The 24,355-nt window shown below is 43.9% G+C and overlaps 1 protein-coding gene across 1 annotated transcript in view; it reads left to right on the forward strand.

The window, feature by feature from the left end:
* The first annotated feature begins 5,174 nt into the window (after nucleotides 1-5,174).
* nudc (nudC nuclear distribution protein) overlaps nucleotides 5,175-24,355 on the forward strand; it is a 28,056-nt gene continuing 8,875 nt past the window's right edge. Inside the window, exons 1-7 of the mRNA XM_073034456.1 lie at nucleotides 5,175-5,354; nucleotides 13,005-13,082; nucleotides 13,322-13,531; nucleotides 16,536-16,613; nucleotides 17,951-18,070; nucleotides 18,864-19,058; nucleotides 21,840-21,923. Of these exons, the coding sequence (XP_072890557.1) occupies nucleotides 5,274-5,354; nucleotides 13,005-13,082; nucleotides 13,322-13,531; nucleotides 16,536-16,613; nucleotides 17,951-18,070; nucleotides 18,864-19,058; nucleotides 21,840-21,923 (846 nt within the window). The 5' untranslated portion in view covers nucleotides 5,175-5,273. The remainder of the gene's footprint in view (nucleotides 5,355-13,004; nucleotides 13,083-13,321; nucleotides 13,532-16,535; nucleotides 16,614-17,950; nucleotides 18,071-18,863; nucleotides 19,059-21,839; nucleotides 21,924-24,355) is intronic.

Consider the following 24,355-nt stretch of genomic DNA (forward strand, 5'->3'; position numbering starts at 1 on the left):
CTTGTTTTTATATTCCCGTCTGCTTGAAATGAATGCTAACATTGCATTTGTCATCCTCACCACCGACTCATCCTGCATGATAACCTTTAAGAAATCCTGCACAGGACTCCCAAATCCCTTTGCACCTCTGATTTTTAAATTATCTACCTGTTTCAAAAATAGTCTGAGCTTTAGTTCCTTCTACCAAAGGGCATGACCATACTTACCAATAGAAATATTTTGGTTTATGTGCAGTGTGTGTTGTATGTTTTGTGGGAGCACCGTGCTCTGGTGGGATATTGTTGGGTTGTATATGTGTGCAGTCAGATGACAATAAACTTGAACTTGACTCCAATCTTGTCCAGACTTGCACTTTCCATGTAGTGCAAAGGACTTACAGGCCAGTAATACACTATTTGGTGAAACTGCCCCATGTCAGTGTTAATACTCTACATGAGCCATCAAGCATCAATGTTCAACGTAAATTTTATTACCAAAGTACATATATTTCACCGTATCCAACCCTAAGATCCATCTTTTTGTGTGCATACACAATAAATACAAGGAAACACAATAGATTCAATTACCATAAAAAACTACACACGAAAAAAGACAAACAACAAATGTGCAAAAGTCAACAAATTGTGCAAATATATAAATACAAATTAATAACAACAGATACATAAGTAATAAATAATATTGAGAACATAAGTTATCGAGTCCTTGAAAATGCGTCCATAGGTTGTGGAATCAGTTCAGTGTTGAGGAGAGTGAAGTTATCCATACTGGTTCAAGAGCCTGAAGGTTGTAGGGCAATAACTGCTCCTGAACCTGGTGGTGTGGGATCTAAGGCTCCTGTATCTCCTCCCTGATGGCAGCAGTGAGTATAGTCTGTATAGTGGGGGCGCTTCATGGAGGCTGCTTTCCTGTGACAGCGCTCCTTGTAGATGCGCTCAATGGTGGGGAGGGCTTTACCTATGATCGGCAGTATCAACTGCTTTTTGTAAGATTTTCCATTCAAGGACATTGATTTGCTATATCAGGCCATGATGCAACCAGACATTACACTCTCCACTGTGCATCTATAGAAGTGTTAGATGACATCCCAAATCTTCACAAACTTCTAAAAAGGTAGAGACTCTCCATGCCTTCTTTGTAATGGCACTTACTGTACTTGTTGGATGCAGAGAAGATCCTTTGAAATGATAATGAATTGACTTTATTTCTTACATCCTCCACATACATGAGGAGTAAAAATCTTTACGTTACATTTCTGTCTGAATGTGCAACGTGCAAATTATAGTAATGTGTAATAAATTTTATGTACAGTAAGATATATAACGGAACAGTCAATATAACTTAGAAATACAATTGTGTCAGCGTGAATTATTCAGTCTGATGGTCTGGTGGAAGAAGCTGTCCCGGACCCTGTTGGTCCTGGCTTTTATGCTGTGGTACCGTTTCCCGGATGGTAGCAGCTGGAACAGTTTGTGTTTGGGGTGACTTGGGTCCCCAATGATCCTTTGGGCCCTTTTTACGCACCTGTCACTGTAAATGCCGAGGAATTTAAAGTTACTGACTCTCTCCTGATGAGGACTGGCTCATGGACCTTTGCTTTCATCCTCTTGTAGATAAATAATGAGCTCTTTGGCTTGTGGCATTGAGTGAGAGGTTGTTGTGGCACCATTCAGCCAGATTTTCAATCTCTCTCCTGTATGTTGCTTCGTCACCATCTTTGATTTGGCCAACAGTGGTATCATCAGCAAACCTGAATATAGTATTGGAGCTGTACTTAGCTTCATAGTCATTAGTATAAAGCAGGTATAGCAGGGGACTAAGCACATAGCCTTGTAATGCACCTGTGCTGATGGGAGATTGTGGAGAAGATGTTGTTGCCAATCTGAAATGACTGGTGTCTTCAAGTGAGGAAATCGAGTCTCCAATTGCTTAAGAAGGCATTGAGGTTGAGGTCTTGAAGCTTATTAGCTTTGAGGGGATGGTGGACTTGAATGCAGATCTGTAGTCAATGAAGAGCATCCTGATGTTTGCATCTTCACTGTCCAGATGTTCCAGAGCTGAGTGAAGAGCTGATGAGATGGCATCTGCTGTGGACCTGTTGCTCTGGTAGGCAAATTGAAGTGGATCTAAGTCACTCCTTAGGCAGGAGTTGAAATATCTCATTACCAATCTCTCAAAGCACTTCATCACAGTGGATGCAAGGGCTACTGGACGATAGACTTTGAGGCAGGTTACCCTGTTCTTCTTTGGCACTAGTATGATTGAAGCCTGCTTGAAGCAGGTTGGTATCTCAAACTGCTGAAGGGAGTGGCTAAAGATATCAGTCAACATCAGAAGTTCGCTGATGACACGGCCATAGTGGGGTGTGTCAGGAATGGACAGGAGGAGGAGTATAGGAAACTGATACAGGACTTTGTGATATGGTGCAACTCAAACTACCTGCGTCTCAATATCACCAAGACCAAGGAGATGGTGGTGGACTTTAGGAGATCTAGGCCTCATATGGAGCCAGTGATCATTAATGGAGAATGTGTGGAGCAGGTTAAGACCTACAAGTATCTGGGAGTACAGTTAGACGAGAAGCTAGACTGGACTGCCAACACAGATGCCTTGTGCAGGAAGGCACAGAGTCGACTGTACTTCCTAAGAAGGTTGGCGTCATTCAATGTCTGTAGTGAGATGCTGAAGATGTTCTATAGGTCAGTTGTGGAGAGCGCCCTCTTCTTTGTGGTGGCGTGTTGGGGAGGAAGCATTAAGAAGAGGGTCGCCTCACGTCTTAATAAGCTGGTAAGGAAGGCGGGCTCTGTCGTGGGCAAAGTACTGGAGAGTTTAACATTGGTAGCTGAGCGAAGGGCGCTGAGTAGGCTACGGTCAATTATGGATAACTCTGAACATCCTCTACATAGCACCATCCAGAGACAGAGAAGCAGTTTCAGCGACAGGTTACTATCGATGCAATGCTCCTCAGACAGGATGAAGAGGTCAATACTCCCCAATGCCATTAGGCTTTACAATTCTACCGCCAGGACTTAAGAACTTTTTAAAAGCTATTATTAATGCTTTTTGAGATAGTGATTTAGATGCATATCATATTCTTTACTGAGTTAAGTATTGTATGTAATTAGTTTTGCTACAACAAGTGTATGGGACATTGGAAAAAAGTTGAATTTCCCCATGGGGATGAATAAAGTATCTATCTATCTATCTATCTAACACTCCAGCCAGCTGCTTAGCACAGGTCTTCAGTACTTGGCCAGGAACCCAGTAGAGCCAGATGCCTCCTGAATACTCCTATGTTGGGCACAGAGACTGAAATCACTGGGTCTCTGGGAGCTTGTGAATGTGCCTCTATGGTCAGAACTTGGAGCAGGCTGCTTCTCTTTTGCTAATTGTGGCATTCCAAGCATATGCAAACCTCAACTATTCCCCATCCCATCACAAGATCTAGTCCCCACCATGTGGATTGTCCTCTTTCCCAACAGTCCCACCCTAGTATGTTGATGAATCCTTGTACATCCCCAACTCAGACAGATCTAGTTTTGCCTCCCTTAGTGACAGCAAGGGGGGAGGCATTTGTCTGGAAGGCTAAATTTATACTTCCAGGGCAAGATCCTCAGAAGTGTTGATGAGCAGAGAGGGATCTCATGGCCCCTGAAAGTGATTACACGGGTTAAGAATGCAAATAGCGTGTTTGCCTTTATTAGTTGAGGTATTGAGTTGAAAGGTCAGGAAGTTAGGTTGTATCTTTATAAAACTCTAGGTCGCATCTGGAGTATTCTGGTCACCCACGGCTGCATGGTAGCGTGGTGGTTAGCACGATGCTTTACAGTACAGTTCAACTCTAAGGAGTTTGTCCCTGTGCCCGCGAAGGTTTCCTCAGAGTGCTCCAATTTCCTCCCACAGTCCAAAGATGTGCCGGTTGGTAGTCACTGCAAATTATCCTGGGACTAGTCTAGGGTTAAATCGGGGGGGGGGGGGGGTTGCTGGGGGGCTGGAAGGGCCTATTCTGCGCTGTATCTCAAAAAATCATAGGAAGGATGTTGGGTCTTTGGAGGGAGTCCTTAAGGGGTTTAGCAGGACGTTGCCTGGTTTAGAGGGCGTGTGCTATCACAAGAGGCTGGACAAACTTGGGTTGTTTTCTCTGAAGTGGTGGAGGCTGAGGGGGGACCTGATAGAGGTTTATATGGTTATGAGAGACATCGATAAAGTAGGCAGACAATATCTTCTTCCAATGTCTCGTACCAGAGGGCATGCATTTGAGGTGAGAGGGGGGTTATTTCAAAGGAGATGTGAGGGTCAAGTTTTTTCCCAGACACAGAGTGGTGGGTCTCTGGAATGTGATAGAGGTAGAAACATTATAGTGACTTTTATGTAGGCACATGAACGTGTGGGAAGTGGAAAGCTATCGACATTGTGCAGGTAGAAGAGATTAGTTAGCCATTTGATTACTAATTTAATTGGCTTGGCACAACATTGTGGGCTGAAGGGCCTTTTTCTGTGCTGTACTGCTCTATGATAAAAAGAAAAACACAAGATGGAAAACGCTAGAAAACTTAAGCAAATTACCAACGCCTTACCGTTACTAACTCATTCTACAGACCCAGAAGCTGAACAGTTTCCATTGGGCTAGTTCAACCAATCCTTCTCACAGTCACCCCACCACCACCACCTTCTCTCCTGTTGTAAATTAAAGTTATCTCTCCCCCGGTCTGACGCCTCTGAATCGTTGACTGTTCACCTTTCTGCAAATGCTAATATGCTGCTCAGTTTCCCAGCATTTTCTGCTTCCATTTTAATCCATCACGTTTATCTGCACACTGCCCGTGTTCTTAACCTACGTGCAAATATTTTTTTAAAAATTTATTCTAAATTCACCTCAGCAAACCTATGAGACCTTGGTAGGTCACCTTTGATTTGATATTTTCTCGTGGTTATGTTATGAATTTCGGAGTCAATGCAATAATTGTTTCCAACCGGCCCATACCCCCCTCCCTCGCTCCATCCACGTTCCCCGGTCAGAGTGAATCCCGGTCCGTGAGTGGAAAAGATTCCCAGCCGGGCTCCCGGATCCCCTTCCCGAATGTTCCAGTTTCCATGGCGACATCCCAAACAGTCGCACTCTATTGGTCGAACGGCCGAGGTCTGGCCCAGAAGGTATGGTAATTGGTCGGCGGGCCTGTCCATCAGTCGCGGTAGCACTTCCGGGTGAGCGACTTGGGCCTACGGCTTGCGGGCTGAACCTCGGCGAGAAAGACCCGGCTTGTCACTGCGACACCATGGGGGACTCGGCCGCCGAGGATCGTTTCGATGGCATCCTACTCGCCATGGCCCAGCAGCACGAAGACGGCGTCCACCAGGTATGAGGGTGGCGACGCTGGGCGAATGGAGTCCCTCCCTCCCAGCTCGGTATGCGGTCAGATCATGTCACCCTGCAAATAAACCCCCCGGCACACCTTCCACCCTCCGGTAAACCTGCTGTGATGAAAGGCATCAACCCGAAGCATTAACTTTATATTTATTTCCCCAGCAGCATGATTCCTCTCTTAAATGCACAATCCCTTTCCGCTCAGTCCGTCCCAGCACGTGGATAGATTCCCCCCACCCCCACCATCGCCTCTGGACCATTTACTGATGGACCCCTTCTCTGTCTAATCCCGAGGGTCAGCTGTCGGCCCGGAATCTAACCACAAATGCAAAGAATAGTGTTACTTACAAAATAATTGCCAATAAAAAGTAAGTGCTACAGCACACAAATATAAAACTACTGAGACAGTCCAATATGGGTGCAATGCTGCTTAGCGCTGTGATGTGAGGTTCAGCAGGGTCACAGCCTCAGGGAAGAAGCTCTTCCTGTGCCTGCTGGTGCGGGAGCGAAGGCTCCTGTAGCGCCTACCGAATGGGAGGACAGTAAAAAGTCCATGAATAGTATCCCTAACATGCCTACCTGTAGGTATTGATTACCTGTCTCATGGAAAGCTCCCTTACTCCTTCCAGACTAGTTGGACCCTCCCCCAAAGTGCAGAAAGATCTATTAGGGCAGGGGTTCCCGTGTTCTTTATGACATTAACCGAGGGGTCTGTTAGGAACCCCTGTGTTAGAGCTTTCCCTCTCTGTCTGCAGTTAAATCTGCCCCTGACCTTGCATGTCAGCAGATATCCTTTGAATCCACTTTCAACCTGTGTAAATTGCCTTTCACTCTAGTAGATCTCATCTCAATTCTTTTGATGCCAGTGTGGAGCCTAGCATGGCCCACCTGGGCTGGCACGGACAATCAGCTCAAAGACTCATCAGAGTCAGATGGATGAAAGAAAAAAAACTTGATGGCTATTGTGGAGAGAAGCGTTAGATTGATCTTGGAGTAGTTTAAAAGGCCAGCACAACATCATGGGCTGAAGGGCCTGTACTGTTCTATGTTCAGTATTCAACATCTTTGTGCACAGAGTAAGGCTGTACGTTGGTTGGGGTTGACCATGGACGTTGTGTCCCAGTCGACTGTGTGGAAGTTAATACACAAGCCACAATGCAAGTTAGGGAATTACAATATGGAGAGCAAGCTGTTCATGCGGCAGGCAGCTGATGAATCCAGTGGAACGGCAGAGACCGATACAGTTCGGCACCTGTGGCGCTGCAGGAGATGCTAGTCAGCCTTGATCTCAACGTAGGACTGCCTTATGGACTCCACCTCCAGATTTTTCCTCAGGGTCTACTCCCAAAGCCTTCCCCATGAGTAGGTATAGCCGCTAGACAGTGGAGGATTGAGATCAAAGTTTTCCTCCTAGATGAACTGCCAACCACAGCTGATGAGCCACATCTGTCCAATGAGCAAAATAATTGTTTGCTTGTATACAAAATCCGTAAACTGTGCTGAATGTGACCATTGACAGGCTAGAGTATGCAGTGATTTCGACCATTCCTAGACCCGCCAACTATGGGAAGAAATATGTTGATTTGGTGCCTATTATGACATCAAGCCATCCCAATGTTCTTTAAAATCATTCTTTCGTAGTATTGGAAATGAATGTGCAGTAAAATCGCACTATCAGCAATGTGATAATTGAATAATTAGTTTTATAGTTCTTTGTTCGTTCATTTTGTGCTGTGTCGTATGACATGGGTGATTGTGATCTTTCCATGACTATGATTGTTCTTGGCAAATTTTTCTACATAAGTGCATTGCCATTGTCTTCTTCAGAGCAGTGTCTTTTCAAGATGGATGACCCCAGCCATTATCAATACTCTTCAGAAATTGTCTACCTGGTGCCAGTGGTCACATAACCAGGACTTTGGATATGCACCGGTTGTTCATACGACCATCCATCACCTGCTCCCCTGGTTTCAGGTGACCCTGATCAGCAGGTGCTGCACCTTGCTCAAGGGTGACTTGCAGGCTGGCAGAGGGAAGGAGCGTCTTACGCCTCCTTTGGTAGAGATACATCTCCACCCTGCCACCCATTATAGCTCTTAACTATAATTTGTAGTAGCATAATAGAGCTTTGTCCAGCGGCCAGTTGTCATTTTGGATTGATTAGTAAGAGCAAATTAAAGGCAGGCAGGGGTAAGTGCAGTGACTGTCATCTGAGTAGACAAAGAGTGGTGATCTTAAGGCTTCACTCAGAGAAAGCAGAGGAAAGAAAAGCTCAAGGTTTTTTACTTCCCGTCTTTATATCTGCTCAGCTGGGACAGTAGAAATGGTAGGGCAGTGCTCCACTTGTGGGATGTGGGAAGGCAGGGAGACCTCCAGTATCCCTGACGACTACAACTGTGAGAAATGTATCAAGCTGCAGTTTCTAACGAACCCTGTTAAGGGTTGGAACTGGATGAACTCCGAATCATTCAGGAGGCTGAAGGGGCGACTCAAGGTGCAAGACACAGGAAACTGGGTGACAGGAAGGGGAAAGGGGTTAAGGAGAGAGTGCAGAGTACCCCTGTGGCCATCCCCCTCAACAACAGGTATATCACTTTGGATACTGTCGGGGGGTGGGGGGGGGGGGTGGTGACCTAACAGACAAAATTCACAGTGGTCAGGTCTCTGGCACTGAGTCTGCCTCTGTGACTCAGAGGGAAGGGGGATAGAAGGGACATGCTGTGGCGATAGGGGAACCGTTAGGGGAGCGGACAGGTGGTTCTCTGGGCAAGAATGAAAGTCCTGGATGATATGTTGCCTTCTGGGTGCCAGTGTCCGGGATATCTCGGATCGAGTCCTCAGCATTCTTAACTGGAAGGGTGAACAGCCAGACGTTGTGGTCTGTGTAGGTATCAATGGCATGGGTTGGACAAGTGACAAGGTTCTGCATAGGGAATTCGGTGCTAAGTTAAAGGGCAGGACTTCCAGGGTCGTGATCTCAGGACTGCCACCCGTGCCACGTGTGAGTGAGGCTAGAACTAGGAAGATTATACTGTTTAGTATGTGGGTAAGGAAGTGGTGTAAGAGGCAGGGCATAAGATATTTGGACGTACAAAAAAGCAAGATGAACTCAGCAGGTCGGGCAGCATCCGTTGAAAGAAGCAGTCAACGTTTCGGGTCGAGACCCTTTGCCAAAGTCCTGAAGTTGACTGCTTCTTTCAACGGATGCTGCCCGACCTGCTGAGTTCATCCAGCTTGTTTGTACGTCTTGATTTGACCACAGCATCTGCAGTATACTTTGTGTTTACTATAAGATACTTTGATCCAGGGCATGTGGGATCTGTACAGAAGGGACGGTTTGTACCTGAACTGGAGAGGGGCTAATATCCTAGTGGGAAGGTTTGTTAATGCTGGGCGATGGGGTATAAACTAGAGTTGCAGGGAGATGGGAACCAGAGTGCCAAAACAGTGGAGAGGTTGTGGAGGCAGATGTTGGTAAGACCTCAGACAAAGTTAGGAATCAAAAGGTTGAGCATGGTGCAACAAAATTGAAAAGGGTGAATACAGGACTGAAGGTGTTGTATCTGAATGCGTGCAGTATCCGGAATAAGGTAGATGAACTTGCAGATTGGCAGGTATGTTGTTGTAGACATCATAAAATCATGGCTGAAAGATTATAGCTTGGAGCTTAATATTCAAGGATACGCATTGTATTGAAAGGATAGGCAGGAAGGCAGAGGGGGTGGGGTTGCTCTGTTGGTTTAAAAAATTAAATCATTAGAAGGAGGTGAAGTAGGGTTGGAAGGTGTTGAATCATTGTGGATAGAGCTAAGGAACTGCAAGGGTAAAAAGACACTGATGGGAGTTGTATACACCCCCCCCCCCGCCCCCCCCAAACAGTAGTAAGGATATGGCCTACAAATTATAATGGGAGATAGAAAATACAGAAAATGCATGCCAAAAGGGCAATGTTACAGTAATCGTTCATTATGCAGGTTGATCAGGAAAATCAGGTTGGTACTGGATTTTGGGACCGGGAATTTCTAGAGTGCCTATGAGATAGCTTTTTAGAGCAGTTTGTGGTTGAGCCCACTAGAGGATCAGCTATTCTGGATTGGGTGTTGTGTAGTGATTAGAGCTTAAGGTAAAATAACCCTCGGGGACAAATGATCATAATATCAAATTCACGCTGAAATTTGAGAAGGAGAGGCTAAAGTCAGACGTATCAGTATTACAGTGGAATAAAGGGAATGACAGAGGCATGAGAGAGGAGTTGGCCAGAATTGATTGGAAAAGAACACATGCCAGGATGATGCCAGAACAGTAATAGCTGGAATTTCCGGAAGCAATTCGGAAGGCACAAGATATGTACATCTCAAAGAGGAAGAAGTATTCTAAAGGAAAGATAACATAACCATGGCTGTCAAGAGAAATCAAAGCCAACATAAAAGCTAAAGTGAGGGCAAATAATAGAGGAAAAAATAGTGAGAAATTAGAGGATTGGGAAGCTTTTAAAAACCAGCAGAAGGAAACTTAAAAAGTCACTAAGAAGGTAAAGATGGAATAGGGAAGTAAGCTAGCCAATAATATTAAAGAGGATACCAAAAGTTTCTTCAGAAACATAAAGTGTAAAAGAGAGACGGGGTTATTATTGGACCGCTGGAAAACAATGCTGGGGAGGTAGTAATAGGGGACAATGAAATGGCAGATGAACTGAGCAAGTATTTTGCAATAGTCTTCACTGTGAAAGACACTAGCAGTATGGTGGAAATTCCTGGTGTTGGGGCATGAAGTGTGTGAAATTACCATTACTAGACAAACATTTCTGGGAAACTGAAAAGACTGAAGGTAGATAAATCATCTGCACCAGATGGTGTACATCCCAGAGTTCTGAAAGAGGTGGCTGAAGAGATTGTGGTGGTATTAGTAATCTTTTAAGTATCATTAGATTCTGGAATGGTTCCGGAAGACCAGAAGATTGCAAATGTCAGTTCACTCCTCAAGAAGGGAGGGAGGCAGAAGAAAGGAAACTTTCGGCCAGTTAGTCTGACCTCAGTGGTTGGGAAGATTATTAAGGATGAGGTCTCAAGTACTTGGAGGCACATGATAAAATAGGCCATAGTCAGCATGGTTTCCTCAAGGGAGAAGCTTGCCTGACAAATCTGTGTTGAAACTCTTTGAAGAAATAACAGGCAGGATAGACAAAGATGTTTTGTACTTGGATTTTCACAGGTCCTTTACCAAGGTTCCACACACGAGGCTGCTTAACAAGTTACGAGCTCATGGTGTTACAGGAAAGATTCTAGCATGGATAAAGCAGTGGCTGAATGGCAGGAGACGAAGAGTAGGAATAAAGGGAGCCTTTTCTGTCTGTCTGCTGGTGACTAGTGGTGTTCCACAAGAATCTGTTCGGAGCGATACAGAAAATGCCAATGATTTGAATGATGGAATCGATGACTTTGTTGCAAAGTTTGTGGACGATATGAAAATAGGTGGAGGAGGATGTGATTTTGAGGAAGTAGAGAGGCTACAGAAGGACTTGGATTAGGAGAATGGATAAAGAAATGGCAGATGGAAAACAGTGTCGGGAAGTGTACGGTCATGCACTTTGGTAGAAGAAATGAAAATCTCCTATTTTCTAAAGGAGAGCATATACAAAAAACTGAGGTGCAAAGGAACTTGGGACTCCTTATGCAGGATTTTCTAGAGGCTAATTTGTAGTCTGTGGTGAGGAAGGCCAGTGCAATGTTAGCATTCATTTCAAGAGGACTAGAATATAAAAGTCAGGATGTAATGTTGAGACTTTATAAAGCACTGGTGAGGCCTCATTTGGAGTATTGTGAGCAGTTTTGGGCATATTAGAAAGGATGTGCTGAAACTGGAGAGGGTTCAAAGGTTCACAAAAATTATTCCAGGATTGAATGGCTTGTCATATGAAGAGTGTTTGATGGCTCTGGGCCTATATACACTAGAATTCAGATGAATGAGGGGTGACCTCATTGAAACCTATCAAATGGTGAAAGGCCTTGATAGAGTGGATGTGAAGAGGCTGTTTCCTGTGGTGGGGAAGCCTAAGACCAGAGGACACAGCCTCAAAATAGAGGGGTGTCCTTTTAGAATGGAGATGAGGAATTTCTTTAGCCAGAGAGTGGTAAATCTATGGAATTCTTTGCCACATACAGCTGTGGAAGTCAAGTCTTTATGTGTATTTAAGACAGAGTTTGATAGATTTTTGATTGGTCAGGGCATGAAAGGATACTGGGAGAAGGCAGGAGATTGGGGCTGAGAGGATCAGCCCTGATGAAGTGGTAAGCATACACGATGGGCCAAATGGCCTAATTCTGCTCGTATATCTCATGGTCTTGTGGTCTTAATTGTGAAATAAATATCGGAAAGGACATTGGAGAACACCTCGGCTCTTGTTTGAAAATGTAGAAAGTACTTTTGCATCTCCTAAGAGGGCAGAAAGGCCCTCAGTTTTATATCTCACTTACTTTGGGCAGCAGGCCTTTAAACTCTGGCAACAAGAATGTAGATTTTCAAGACTCGTCTCAGGATTGAAGCTTTGAACCCAAGACTTTCTCACCACTTTGCTGATGAATGCTCTGGCACATGAGATGGTCTTCAGTCTACCTGGCTCTGATCTGCTCTGCACTATCTCTTTGTCCAGCAGCCACATCATTGTTGAAGGGTGGTTTAACTGTTGAATGGGCTGAATGAAATATTTGATGGTGTTAAATCTGGTCTACTAGCAGAGACTGAAATCTAACACTTCACCGTGCTCTTCACTGGCCAGTATACCGTATATGGCAAGCTGTTCCTTTTTAAACTACAAATATAATCAACGTCAAATATTTTATTCTATTTAGAAATGCTGCCCGGAAGAGGCCCTCTTGGCCCTTCAAGCCCAGCAATCCCCAATTCGGCCCAAATTTACATTTACCAATTGACCCACTAACCGATACATCTTTGGATTGTGGGGGGAAACTGGAGCACCTGGAGAATACCCAAGCATGCATTCCACTGGGAGGACGTACAGAAACTCCTTTCAGATGTCGCCACGATTGGACTCTGAACTCCAATGCCCCGAGCAGTAATAGCGTTGCATTAATCATTGTTCTTTTTCATTTGGAGTATATTTTCAATTTTGATGTAATACTATACTGTAAAAATAATCTTAGACACATAGATTTTTTAATATAAGATTTTCAGATGGTATGGCCTCTACAGAGCATTGATCCCAACATCACCAAGGCTGTCTAGGATTACCGAGAGAGACAGAAGCAAGTGAGACAGCTAAAGTCTGCAGAAGAGCTGCGGCAAGTTCTCCCAGATGCTTGGAACAACCTACCAGCCGATTTCTTACAAAACTGCACGACAGTGCACCTATGAGAATTGATGTAGTTTTAAGGGCCGAGGGTGGTCACATCAAATATTGATTTGATTTAGTTTATTACTGTTTACTGCTCTTGTAGTTAACTTTTTGATATTTAGAAACTGTACATTTCATTATTTTGAAAGCATCTTCACTTTACAGATTTTTTTTAGTACTTCAGACTTTTGCACAGTACTATGTATTTTAAGCAAGATAATTTATTTGGTGGGTTCTGGGAAACCACAACCAGTTAAATCAATAAAAAGGACTGTGCTTTCATTCTTCCAGCTTGTAGATACGTTCTTCAGTTTCCTGAGGCGTAAAACTGACTTCTTCACTGGTGGAGAGCAAGGAGCAGCTGAAAAAGTGAGTATCGAGGTTCTTCTGCAGTCAGTGGGAGATCATGCTTTGCCTCCGTTTCTTTCAATGCTGTTTTCATAGCACAAAGGTTCCACCCCTCTGTGCAAACTAGGGGACTGCTGCACTGATACTGGCAAGTCTCTTTGCATCCCTCCCCCACCCCCAAAGGCCCCATTTGCTCGCGGTGTCTCCCCAGTAGTCTGTTGGTGTAATTTATTTTTCAAACAGACTCCTGTTTTCCACAGTTGGTCATAGAGACGTTCAAGCGCCACCAGAAGTTAGCCGCACAGGCCCAGATGGAGAAAGAGGTGAGGCGGGAAGCTGAGAAAAAGGAGAAAGTGGAGCGAGCCCTCCTCACGGAGGCCAAGGAGAGATCAGCGACTGAAGCAAAGCAGCCGAAGATCAAGGAGCTAACGGACGAGGAGGCAAACCAACTGCAGAAGGAGATTGATCAGGTGAGCGCACCACCGAGGCCAGTCGCTGGAGTTAGCTCAGCAAATGGTTACTCATTCAGCTTTGTGGGCTGTCAAGTTTATTGGGCTGTACACTGAGGTTCTACCACAGGAGAAAACGCTAACCCTGTCAAAAACCCGTGGAATGTTACTGAAATCTGAGCAAGCTCAGTGCCACAGTTGGTGGCGGCACAGTGTTGCAGCTACATGGGTTTGATTTTGACTTTAGACGCTGCCTGTGTGGAGTTTGCTGTTCTCCCTGAGACCACGTGGTGCTTCACTTTCCTCCCACGTCCCAAAGCTGCACAGGTAGGTGGGAGAATTGGCCACTGTAAATTGTCCAAGTGTGTGTGAAGAATAGTGAAGCAGGAAAAGAGCAGGTGCCTACTCCTGCTCCGTTATGTCCTTTTCTACATCTCATTTAGATTTTCATCAGTCCTCTTTACCAGTTATTTTTCCTTTTTGTCATCAGCACCATACCTCAAAGTTAAAATTATATTTTATTACCAAAGTACATATATGTCACCATATACAACCCTGAGATTCATTTTCTTGTGCGCATACTCAGCAAATCTATAGAATAGTAACTATAACAGGATCAGTGAAAGATCAGCCAGAGTGCAGAAGACAACATACTGTGCAAATGCAAATATAAATAGCAATAACTAATGAAAGCATGATATAAATATTCCTTAAGTGAGATCAATGGTTGTGGGAACCAATGCTTCAGTGCTGTTATCCAAGTTTTTTATATAAATTGTGAAGCAGAAACTCCAGCACCAATCACCTATCAACCATTTATGCCTATTCTCTATTCCCTGCTGACCAGACACTGATTTGTTTTTTCCATGCCAAAATGTTCCTTTCCCTGCAACAGCACATACTTTTTCACGAGGTGCCCTGGTAGGGTAGTGGTTAGTGTGACGCTGTTACATATGGGGGCGTGGGAGTCGGAATCCTGGCATCGTCTCTGTACATACGCGTGGTTTTTCTCTGGGTGCTCCAGTTCCCTCCTCCTCTCCAAACACTTGCTGGGTAGGTTAATTGGTCGTTGTAAATTCTTCCGTGATTAGGTTAGGGTTAAATTGGGGTTCTTATGGCTGGGGAGGGGCCTACTCTGTGCTATATCACTCAATAAAAATATAACCTGTGATGCAACAACTTACCATGAGAATTCTGGGGTGAAAAAGACAGAATCTGGTAGGAGTGGAGAGTGGACCATGGAAGAAAGGGAAGGAGGAAGGGCACCAGAGGGTTGATGGGCAGGTATGGAGGAGAGAAGGGGTGAGAGGAAACCAGAATGTACATCCAACAGTTGTCGTTTATCCACAGTAGATATTACTTCTCCAAAGAACTGGTGAAACATGGTTTCTAAAGCTTTGCCTTTCCCCTTTGCCATACATAAACATCTTTAACAATAGTTTCCAACTTTCCCCCTGTGATGGCTGTCTGTCATTTCTTGCTTTTTGAATAAGGGAATGGTGAGTAGGCTCCTGGTAGAGGGAGATGTTGTACTGGTGTTATGATCAAACACGAGGAAATCTGCAGATGCTGGAAATTCAAACAACACACACAAAATGCTGGTGGAACACAGCAGGCCAGGCAGCATCTATAGGGAGAAGCGCTGCCGACGTTTCGTGCCGAGACCCTTCGTCAGGACCCTTGAGTCCAAAACGTCGACAGCACTTCTCCCTATAGATGCTGCCTGGCCTGCTGTGTTATACCAGCATTTTGTGTGTGTTGTCTGGTGTTACGATGTTAGGTATGGTGAAGGTTGTCTGGTTGGGTGTTCGATCTGACAGTGTGTATCGGGATGAAGAGGGTTAGGTGTTTTTATATAGAGATATAGCATGGAATAGGCCCTTCTTGCCTTTCGAGCCACTCCACCCAGCAAACCCTGACAACCCCGATTTAACCCTTACCTAACTTAGTGACCGGTTGACCTTTGGACTGTGGGAGGAAATCGGAGCAACTGGAGAAAACCCGTGCATTCCGCGAAGGGGGATACACAGAGACTCCTTACAGCGAGTGCTGGGATTGAACTCCGAATTTCTGACACCTTGAGCTGTCATAGCGTCGTGCTAACCACTAGGCTGCTGTGGCATGTAGCGTTTCTTTTAGGTGTTGGTGTCTACCTCATTGCCTGTGATTTACGCCTTTGTCTCCACCCCTGTGGAAGTGCATACATTTTGACGTCCACCTTGTGAACTTTTCTAACTGTTCCTTTAAGAACCCTGATTGAGGTGGTATCGGCTCAGGGGACTCTGAGTGGAGCCCCATGGAACGTGTCTTGGCATTTGTAGGTAGCTTCTTACAGCTGATGCCAGGACCTGGATGGGTACACCCTTGCCACTTGCATCGTATCAGCTTCCAGTTTCTCCAGCAGGCAAATTAGTGACCTCAGATTTGGACCCTTAATGTCGTCACCCGAGCAGTGTTGGATTTTATGGCAAAGTAACATAAGCCTACCATATGAAAGTACCTAGATTTTGTTGCTTATAAAATATAAATCAAGGCCAGTACAGTTTGGACATAATCTGTAATGGTGTCTTCTCAATTTGCTGTTGTCAAATTTGTCCCACTCATGCTAAAAAAAAAACCTGATTTAGAACTTCATCGGCCCTTTTTAAAGTGAAATGCTTAAACGAAAAAGAAGGTGCCTTGTGATATTTGTGCAATTTACATCAGTCCAAATAAATGGAGAGTTTTATCACAAAATTCTTATAATTCAGTACTTTGATAGGCCATCAGAAGTTAAATATGACAGGAATGTTTAAATGTAGCATTCTAGAGAGAAGTGAAGCAGGTGGGATTAGTTCATTTGAACACCTTGGTCAGTCTCGATGAGCTGGGCTGAATGGTCTGCTTCCTGTGCTATATAGCTCTATGGTCTTGTTGAAGGTTTGGATCCACTTATGACCACAACCCGTGTTTCTGAATCAGTTGCTTGCTGACACAAGTATTGAGACTGCAGTTAAACTAACTTTGCTTTGCATTTTTCATCTAGAAAAAAGAACAAGAAATTGTTGGGGATGGAATTACAGCCAATGGGGAAAAGCCCTTGGAAACTCAGGATTCAAAGCAGGTAATGGGGAAGCTGAGTCTTTGAGATGGGCAGAGGTTTATTAAATGGGTTCCCGTTCCAACATGTCAGTTCATAGCCGCCTCTTTTGCCACGATGAGGCTACTTTCAGGGTGGAGGAGCAACACCTCGTATTCTGTCTAGGTAGCCTCTGACCTCATGGCATGAACATTGATTTCTCCTTCAGATGTTCTTTCCCCTCCCTCTCCCTCCTCTGGCTTCTTGCCTCTTCTCCTCACCTGCCTATCATTTACCCCTGGTGCCTCTCCTCCTTTTTCTCAAATAGTCCACTGTCTTCTATCATATTCCTCCTTCGCCAGCCCTTTGCCTTTCCCACCCATCAGGGTTTCCCTATCACCTTCCAGCCAGCCTCCTTCCCTTCTTCCCCACCCCTCCCCACCTTTTTATTCTGGCGTCTTTCCCCGTCTTTTCCAGTCCTGATAAAGGGTCTTGGCCCAAAACCTTGACTGTTTGTTTATTTTCTTAGATGCTGCCTGACTTCTGAGTTCCTGCAGCATTTTGAGTGTGTTGCTTATTAAAAGGGTGTATCATATAAAAACCTGCATATTTCTTATCTTCAGCTCTTTAGATTGCAGGTTTTTTTTTAATGATTTGTCTCCGTTCCTTTATTAAATCTCTTTGGGGCTCACACAAATGTTCTTTCTTTCTGTGGGCTCAGATGACTATGTGCTGGATCAGAGCATGTGTACTCTACAGTAGAAGTTATTGAAAAGTTGTATGATTTAATAATCATCATTGTAGATTAGATGGATGAAAGAAAGCAACTTAAAAGTGTGGGTAAAAGTAATTCTAACTACGTAACAGTGTGGAGAGTGAACAGGAGCGTGGGCTGGCTGGTGTGAGTAGCCTGTTTGAATGTTGTTACTTTTTTCTAAAATATGCCAGAACAGAGTGTATGTGGAAATCTGCTTCTTAAACGCTGTCCTGTGACATTTATCGCAGGCAATGCAGTCAGGAAAATACTGAAGTTGAGTATCCTGAGTAAAGAACACTGACTGAGACTCCCTCAAAGTGAGTGTCAGGCTTCACCTTGCTTCCTATTTTGTCCCATCTTCAAGTTCAATATTTAACACTTTAGTCCCTTTGGTTCATCTGGTTAAATATTTAATTCTCACTGTGCAATCTGTAAATTGGTTCAGCATGGCTGCTGCATAACCCCTGTATGTGACTGCCCCAGTTAGTCTGTGAGCTGGACACCACAACTCAGATCCTGTTGCTCGTTCGTTTTGTGTCCGTGTGCACAGTTGTGGAACGCGCCGTGCACACTGGGGATGCTGCAGAATGAAAATGTGTCCTCTTGACCCCACGCAAATCTGTAGGCAGAGTCGGAATCCGAAGGCGAAGAGGATGAGAAGGACAAAGGGAAACTGAAGCCCAACGCTGGAAATGGTGCTGATTTGCCCAACTACCGGTGGACCCAGACTCTGTCTGAAGTGGATGTAAGTGTCAATCATTTATGTTAACGCAGATAGGAGCGGCTAAGACAGGAAATGATGCAACATTGATATAGAACATAGACCAGTACAGCACAGGAATAGACCCTTCAGCCCATACTGTTGTGCTGAACCAGCTAAAAAGCAAAGGAAAAGCATCTAAACACTAATCCCTCCATCCTTAGACCCCTGTGCCTATCTAAATGTCTCTTAAAAGCCCCTAACATATTTGCCTCCCCCACCATACCAGGCAGCGCATTTCCAGGTATCCGCGACTCACTGATTTAAAAGAAACTTGCCCCTCGCATCCCCGTTGAACCTACCCCCTCCCACGTTCAATGAATGCCCTGTGGTATTAGCTATTTCAACCTGGGAAAAAGGTACTCTCTGTCCACTCTGCGGCTCTCATAATCCTGTAAACCTCTCAGATCTTCCCCTCAGTCTCTGTCGCCAGAGAAAACAAACCAAGTTTATCCAGCCTCTTGTGATAGCACATGCCTTCAGAACCAGGCAGCATCCCGGTAAACCTTTTCTGCACCCTCTCCAAATGAGGAGGTAATCTTTAGACTGAGGATATGGAGAGGAATTTTGATGCAAGGGTATGATCATCAAATGGTGGTAATATTTCCAAGTGTATCATTATCTATTGTGTTATGCAGCAGGATATTTCATAATTACTCTCCTGGGGAAGTTGGAGTGGAAATAAATGAGTTTTGGTTGCAGTGTAGGCTTAGGCAACACTGGATGAAGTTATGACTGAATGCCCTTTCTATCATTCTTGTCGGGTTTGTGTTTCCAGCTTCTGGTACCGTTCCAAGTCAGCTTCCGATTGAAGAGTCGGGATGTGGTTGTGGAGATCCAGAGGCGTCACTTGAAAGTGGGCCTGAAAGGCCACCCACCCGTAATCGATGGTGAGATGTTCAATGATGTGAAAGTTGAGGAAAGCTCATGGCTGCTGGAAGACGGAAAGAGCGTTAATGTACATCTGGAGAAGGTGAGCTGGCATTGATGGTGGGTAAAGTGACGCCTTTCTCTCTGTCTCTGTCTCTCAAGACTCTTCAAAACGAGTGAATATCATCTCCCTGAACAAGAGCAGCGAGGCGCATTCACTTCCTAAGGAGACTGAGGCAAGCAAGGCTCCCCCTCACCCAGGCCACCATCTTAATTGAATTGACAGTGCCCTGACAAGCTGCATCTCCTGGTACAGGAGCAGCAAACCATTGGACCAGAAGTCCCTGTGAGAACAGCTGGTCTCCCTACCATCCATCAGGGGCACTTATCAGGAGCACTGCAAGCACAGGGCCCTTAGTACCTCTTTGACCTTCTACCATCAGGCAGGAGACTCCGATGCATAAAAACGAGAACGGTCAGGACGGGAAACAGTTTCTTCCCTCAGTTCGTTAGGATTCCACACGCCCTGTTGCATCACATTCAAAGTGTCACTGGTTCCACACCTTACACTATTTAATTTGTGCACTTTAGTTTACTATTTATGTGTGACTCATCTGTAGATTTTATCCTGGTCTTCACAAGTTATTGTGTTATGTGTACCACTATGCCTTCCACCCTTGTTCAGAGAAATGTCTCATTTCTATATACATTGTATAGTTATATACGTGTATATAGTTAGAAGAAAATAAACTTGATTTGACTTGATCAACAGTCTTTCTTCATGTGACGGTCCTGTCATTCCATGGTGAACATTTTGTGTATGAACTCAGTCAAAAGAGTATCTTATTTTTTATTGATTTCCAAATAAAGAATATACAAATCGGAAAAGGAGTTTAACAATTAGATAATATAAAAGACACATAAACAGCAATAGTAAAAACAAAAAGTATATAATATCAAAATCGAATAAGTAAAATATTATGCTGTTATATATACAACGGTCAAAAAAAAACTACAACTCCTAAGAGTATCTTATATTGGGATATTGTACCCAATACTGCAGGAATGCTCTCAGCAAGGTCTTGTGTGGTTTCAGAAAAACATCCTTGTTCCATTACTAAGATCCTCTTGTAATGAAGACCAACCTATTGTTTACTTTTTTAATTACTCACTGTATCTGCATGTTTGCCTCCAGTGACTTTTGTACAAGGATACCCAGATCCTTTCATGCGAAGAAATTTCCCAATCTATCACTGTTCAAGTACTACTGTACCTTTCTGTTTTTCCTGTCAAAATGGATAATTTCAACCACATTTCTATATTGTACTGCATGTGTGAATATATATGCTCATTTATTTGAACTGTTTAAATTGCCAGTAAGCTTTTTAACAAATCCCTAACCAATCATAAATCACCCAGTTTTTGTTATCAACAGATTTCAGAGTTCTACATTTAGTTCCCTCATCCAAATTATTCGGAACAGACTTAGCATTGATCCTTATCCCGCTGGTCATTTCCTGCCTTTTGATATTTCTTTTTGTTATTTTTTGCTTCTCCTCAACCGATTTTCAATTCATAGAGCAGTACAGCACCAAACCAGGCCCTTTGGCCCATCTAGTCAGTGCTGAACTATTATTCTCCCTAGGCCCATTGATCTGCACCAGGACCATAGCCTTCCATTCCTCTCCCATCCACGTACTCATCCAGCTTAAACGTTAAAGTCCAACCCGTGTCCACCACTTCTGCTGGCAGCTAGGTCCACACTCTGAGTGAAGAAGTTTCCCCTTCATGTTCTCCTTAAACATCTAACTCATGACCTCTAGTTGTAGTCCCGCCCAACCTCAGTTTATTACAAGCACGAGAAAATCTGCAGATACTGGAAATCCAAAGCAACACGCATAAGATGCTGGAGGAACTCAGCAGGCCAGGCAGCATCTATGGAAAAGAGTAGACTGTTGATGTTTCAGGCCGAGACCCTTCTTCAGGACTGAGAAGGAAGGGGGAAGATGCCAGAATAAAAAGGTGGGGGAAACAAAAGAGGCTGGTTGGAAGGTGATAGGTGAAGCCAGGTGGGTGGGAAAGGGCAAGGGCTGGAGAAGAAGGAATCTGATAGGAGAGGAGAGTGGACCATGGGATAAAGGGAAGGAGGGAGAGTACCTAGGAAGGTAAAAGGTTAGACTGGGGAATAGAGGGGTGGGGGGAACAGATTACTGAAGGAGAAATCGATATTCATGCCATCAGTGGCTGTGTATTACCCCCAATTCCACATGCTTTACTTTTGGACAAACTACCTGTTACGTGGATTTTTATTAAGTGGAACTTTCTAAAAATTCAATACGCCGCTTAGACTGCTTCTCTTTATTTATTGTTGCATCTTCAAGTGACTCCAGTTTGACAAATACATTTACCCTGTCAAATCCATCTTGACTTTGTCTAATGCTGTTGATATTTATTGAGTGTCCTTTTACCACATCTTTAATAATACTTTACTATTTTTTTCCTTCAGGCTAACTGGTCTCTTACTCCTTTTTTTTGTAGAAACTGGGTTTACGTTTGCGTGTAGACCCTTGTCTGCTCATGTCTCAGTCCTTGAATTGCTTTTCAGCCTAGTAGGTGTGGTGTTTACAGGTAGAGTGTGCCCTGTTGTTGGAGGATCATTCCTCTGTAAAGAAAGGTTAGTCAAAGTTTCCTGATCTGCAAGTGAGGGTTAAAGTCCTATCCCCACTTTGTGACCCAGAGATCCATTTGTGAGTGACGCTTACCCTGGTGGTGGGAATGGTGGAGATGTGAGATGTTGAAGGGATTGCTACTTATTGTGTTGACTTGGTGCTGAATTCCAGTTCATTTGTATGTTCTGTGTACTTTTTTTTCCCTCTATTTTCAGATTAATAAAATGGAATGGTGGAACAAATTAGTGACAACAGATCCTGAGATTAATACCAAAAAAATTAACCCTGAGAATTCAAAGGTGAGTCTCTTCCTCTGCCTCAATCCTGGCCTGTGGTGAGAAAAGATTATGCTTCCCGGTCAATGCAGTGACTTTAAATTTTAAATGTTATAATTTAAGCCTTCTGTAATATGCAAAAAGCCCAGACATGGTTTTTATTTAGTTTTTGTCTGTGCACTTTATAATTCTGTATACCTTTATAATCCTCTGCACTGGATAAGTGTGAACAGTTAACATCAGTTGTAATCAATTGCTTGCAGTAGTTCAGAAGAATGGGTTTCTCAGCCAGAAAGTTTGAACACATCAAAGTTTAAACCCTTGCACCACATTTGTAGCACTGAACAATTACACATGTTTTCTTTGAGACGTGTGGATATTATAATCATGAGACTATAAGACATAAAAAAAGAATTAGGCCATTCAGCCTATCGAGTCTGTTCCCCCAGGGCTGATCCATTTCTCTCTTGTCTCCATTCTCCTACCTTTCCTTTCCTGCCCATATCCTTTCCCAGCCAATCAAGAACCTGTTAACCTCTGTCTTAAATGTACCCAATGACCTGCCCTCCATAGCTATCTGTGGCAATGAATTCCACAATTTCACCACTCTCTGGCTAAAGAAATTCCTTATCGCCTCTGTTCTAAATGGACTTCCTTTTATTTTGAGGTTGTGCCCTCTGATCCTAGACTCCCCCAGCAAAGGAAACCACCTCTTCACATCCACCCTGTCTAGGTCTTTCAACATTTGATAAGTTTTAATGAGACCCCCCCCCCCCCTTCATTCTTCTAAATTGCAGCAAGTATAGGCCCAAAGCCTTCAGTCGCTGCTCATATAACTTTTTCAGTCCTGGAATCATTCTCGTAGACCTCCTAAACACTCTCCAATCTCAGCATGCTGCCTGGCCTGCTGTGTTCCACCAGCATTTTGTGTGTGTGTGTGTCTGTGTGTCTGTGTGTGTGTGTGTGTGAGTGATCTCAGCACATCCTTCCATAAATAAGGAGCCCAAAATGCTCTCAATACTCCAGTGCTTTATACAGCCTCAGCATTACATCCTGGTCCTCCTGAAATGAATGCTAACATTGCATTGGCCTTCCTCACCACGGACTCATCCTGCAAGTTAACCTTTAGGAAGTCCTGCACAAGAACTGCCAAATGCCTTTGCACCTTGGATTTTTTTCAATTTTCTTCCTGTTCAGAAAATAGTCTGTGCTATAGTCCTTTTACCAAAGTGCATGACCGTATACTTTCCGACACTGTATTCCATCTCCCATTTCTTATCCCTTTCTCCTGATCTGTCTAAGTCCTTCTGCAGCCTCTCTGCTTTCTCAACACTACCTGCCCTTCCACCTGTCTTCATTTCTCCACAAACTTGGCCACAAAGCCATCACTTCCATCATCTAAATTATTTGCGTACAACATAAAAAGAAGTGGCCCCAACACAGACCCACGTGGAACACCACTATTCAACAGCAGTCAATCGGGAAAGTATCCCTTTATTCCCACTCTTTGCTTCCTGCCACTCAGCCACTGCTCTATCCATACTGGTATCTTGTTCAGCAACCTCATGTGTGGCACCTTGTTAGAGGCCTTCTGAAAATCCAAAGACATAATATTCACTGATTCTCATTTATCTATCCTGCTTGTTATTTCTGCAAAGAATTCCAACAGATTTGTCAGGTAAGATTTTCCCTTGAGGAAGCCAGTCTGATTTTGGCCTGTTTTGTCATTTACCTCCAAGTACCTAGAAACCTCATCCTTAATAGTTGGATCCAACTTCTTACCAATCACTGAGGTCAGGCTAAATGGCTTAAATTTCCTTTCTTCTGCCTCTCTCCCTTCTTGAAGAGTCGGGTGAAGTTTGAAATTTTCCAGCCCTGGAATCATGCTGGAACCCATTGGTTCATGAAAGGTCATTACTAATGCCTCCACAATTCCTTCAGCTACCTTTTTTAGTCCATCAGATCCAGGTGACTTATCTACCTTCAGACCTTTCGGTGTGCCAAGTACATCTTATTTGTAATAGTAACTGTACTCACTTCTGCCCCTTGACACTCTGAATTTACAGTATACTACTAGTGTCACAGTGAAGATTGATGCGCCATTTCCTTGTCCTCCCCGTACTAGCTCTCCAGCGTCATTTGCAAGTTAGCCAATATCTATACTGTCCTTTGTTTTATTCATTATATAACTGAAAAAGTGTTTTAGTATAACATTCTATTTATAAATGATGATGCTTACATGAAGTACAACAGCTTTAGCTCTGAGACTTTATTTGGGCCACCTCTTATTTAATTTCACTCCAGTTTGTCTTCCTTTCAAAAACATTTTATACTCTGTTCATCATTGTGTTCCTTCCTCTTCAATAGTTTTAGTCTTCCTATGATGTAATGTACTCTCTGATTAGTTTCCTCACAGGACAATTCTATTTGTCCCCTTTTGATAATTCCTAATTTAT

This window comes from Hemitrygon akajei, chromosome 32 (assembly GCF_048418815.1).
Source record: "Hemitrygon akajei chromosome 32, sHemAka1.3, whole genome shotgun sequence".
NCBI lineage: Eukaryota > Metazoa > Chordata > Chondrichthyes > Myliobatiformes > Dasyatidae > Hemitrygon > Hemitrygon akajei.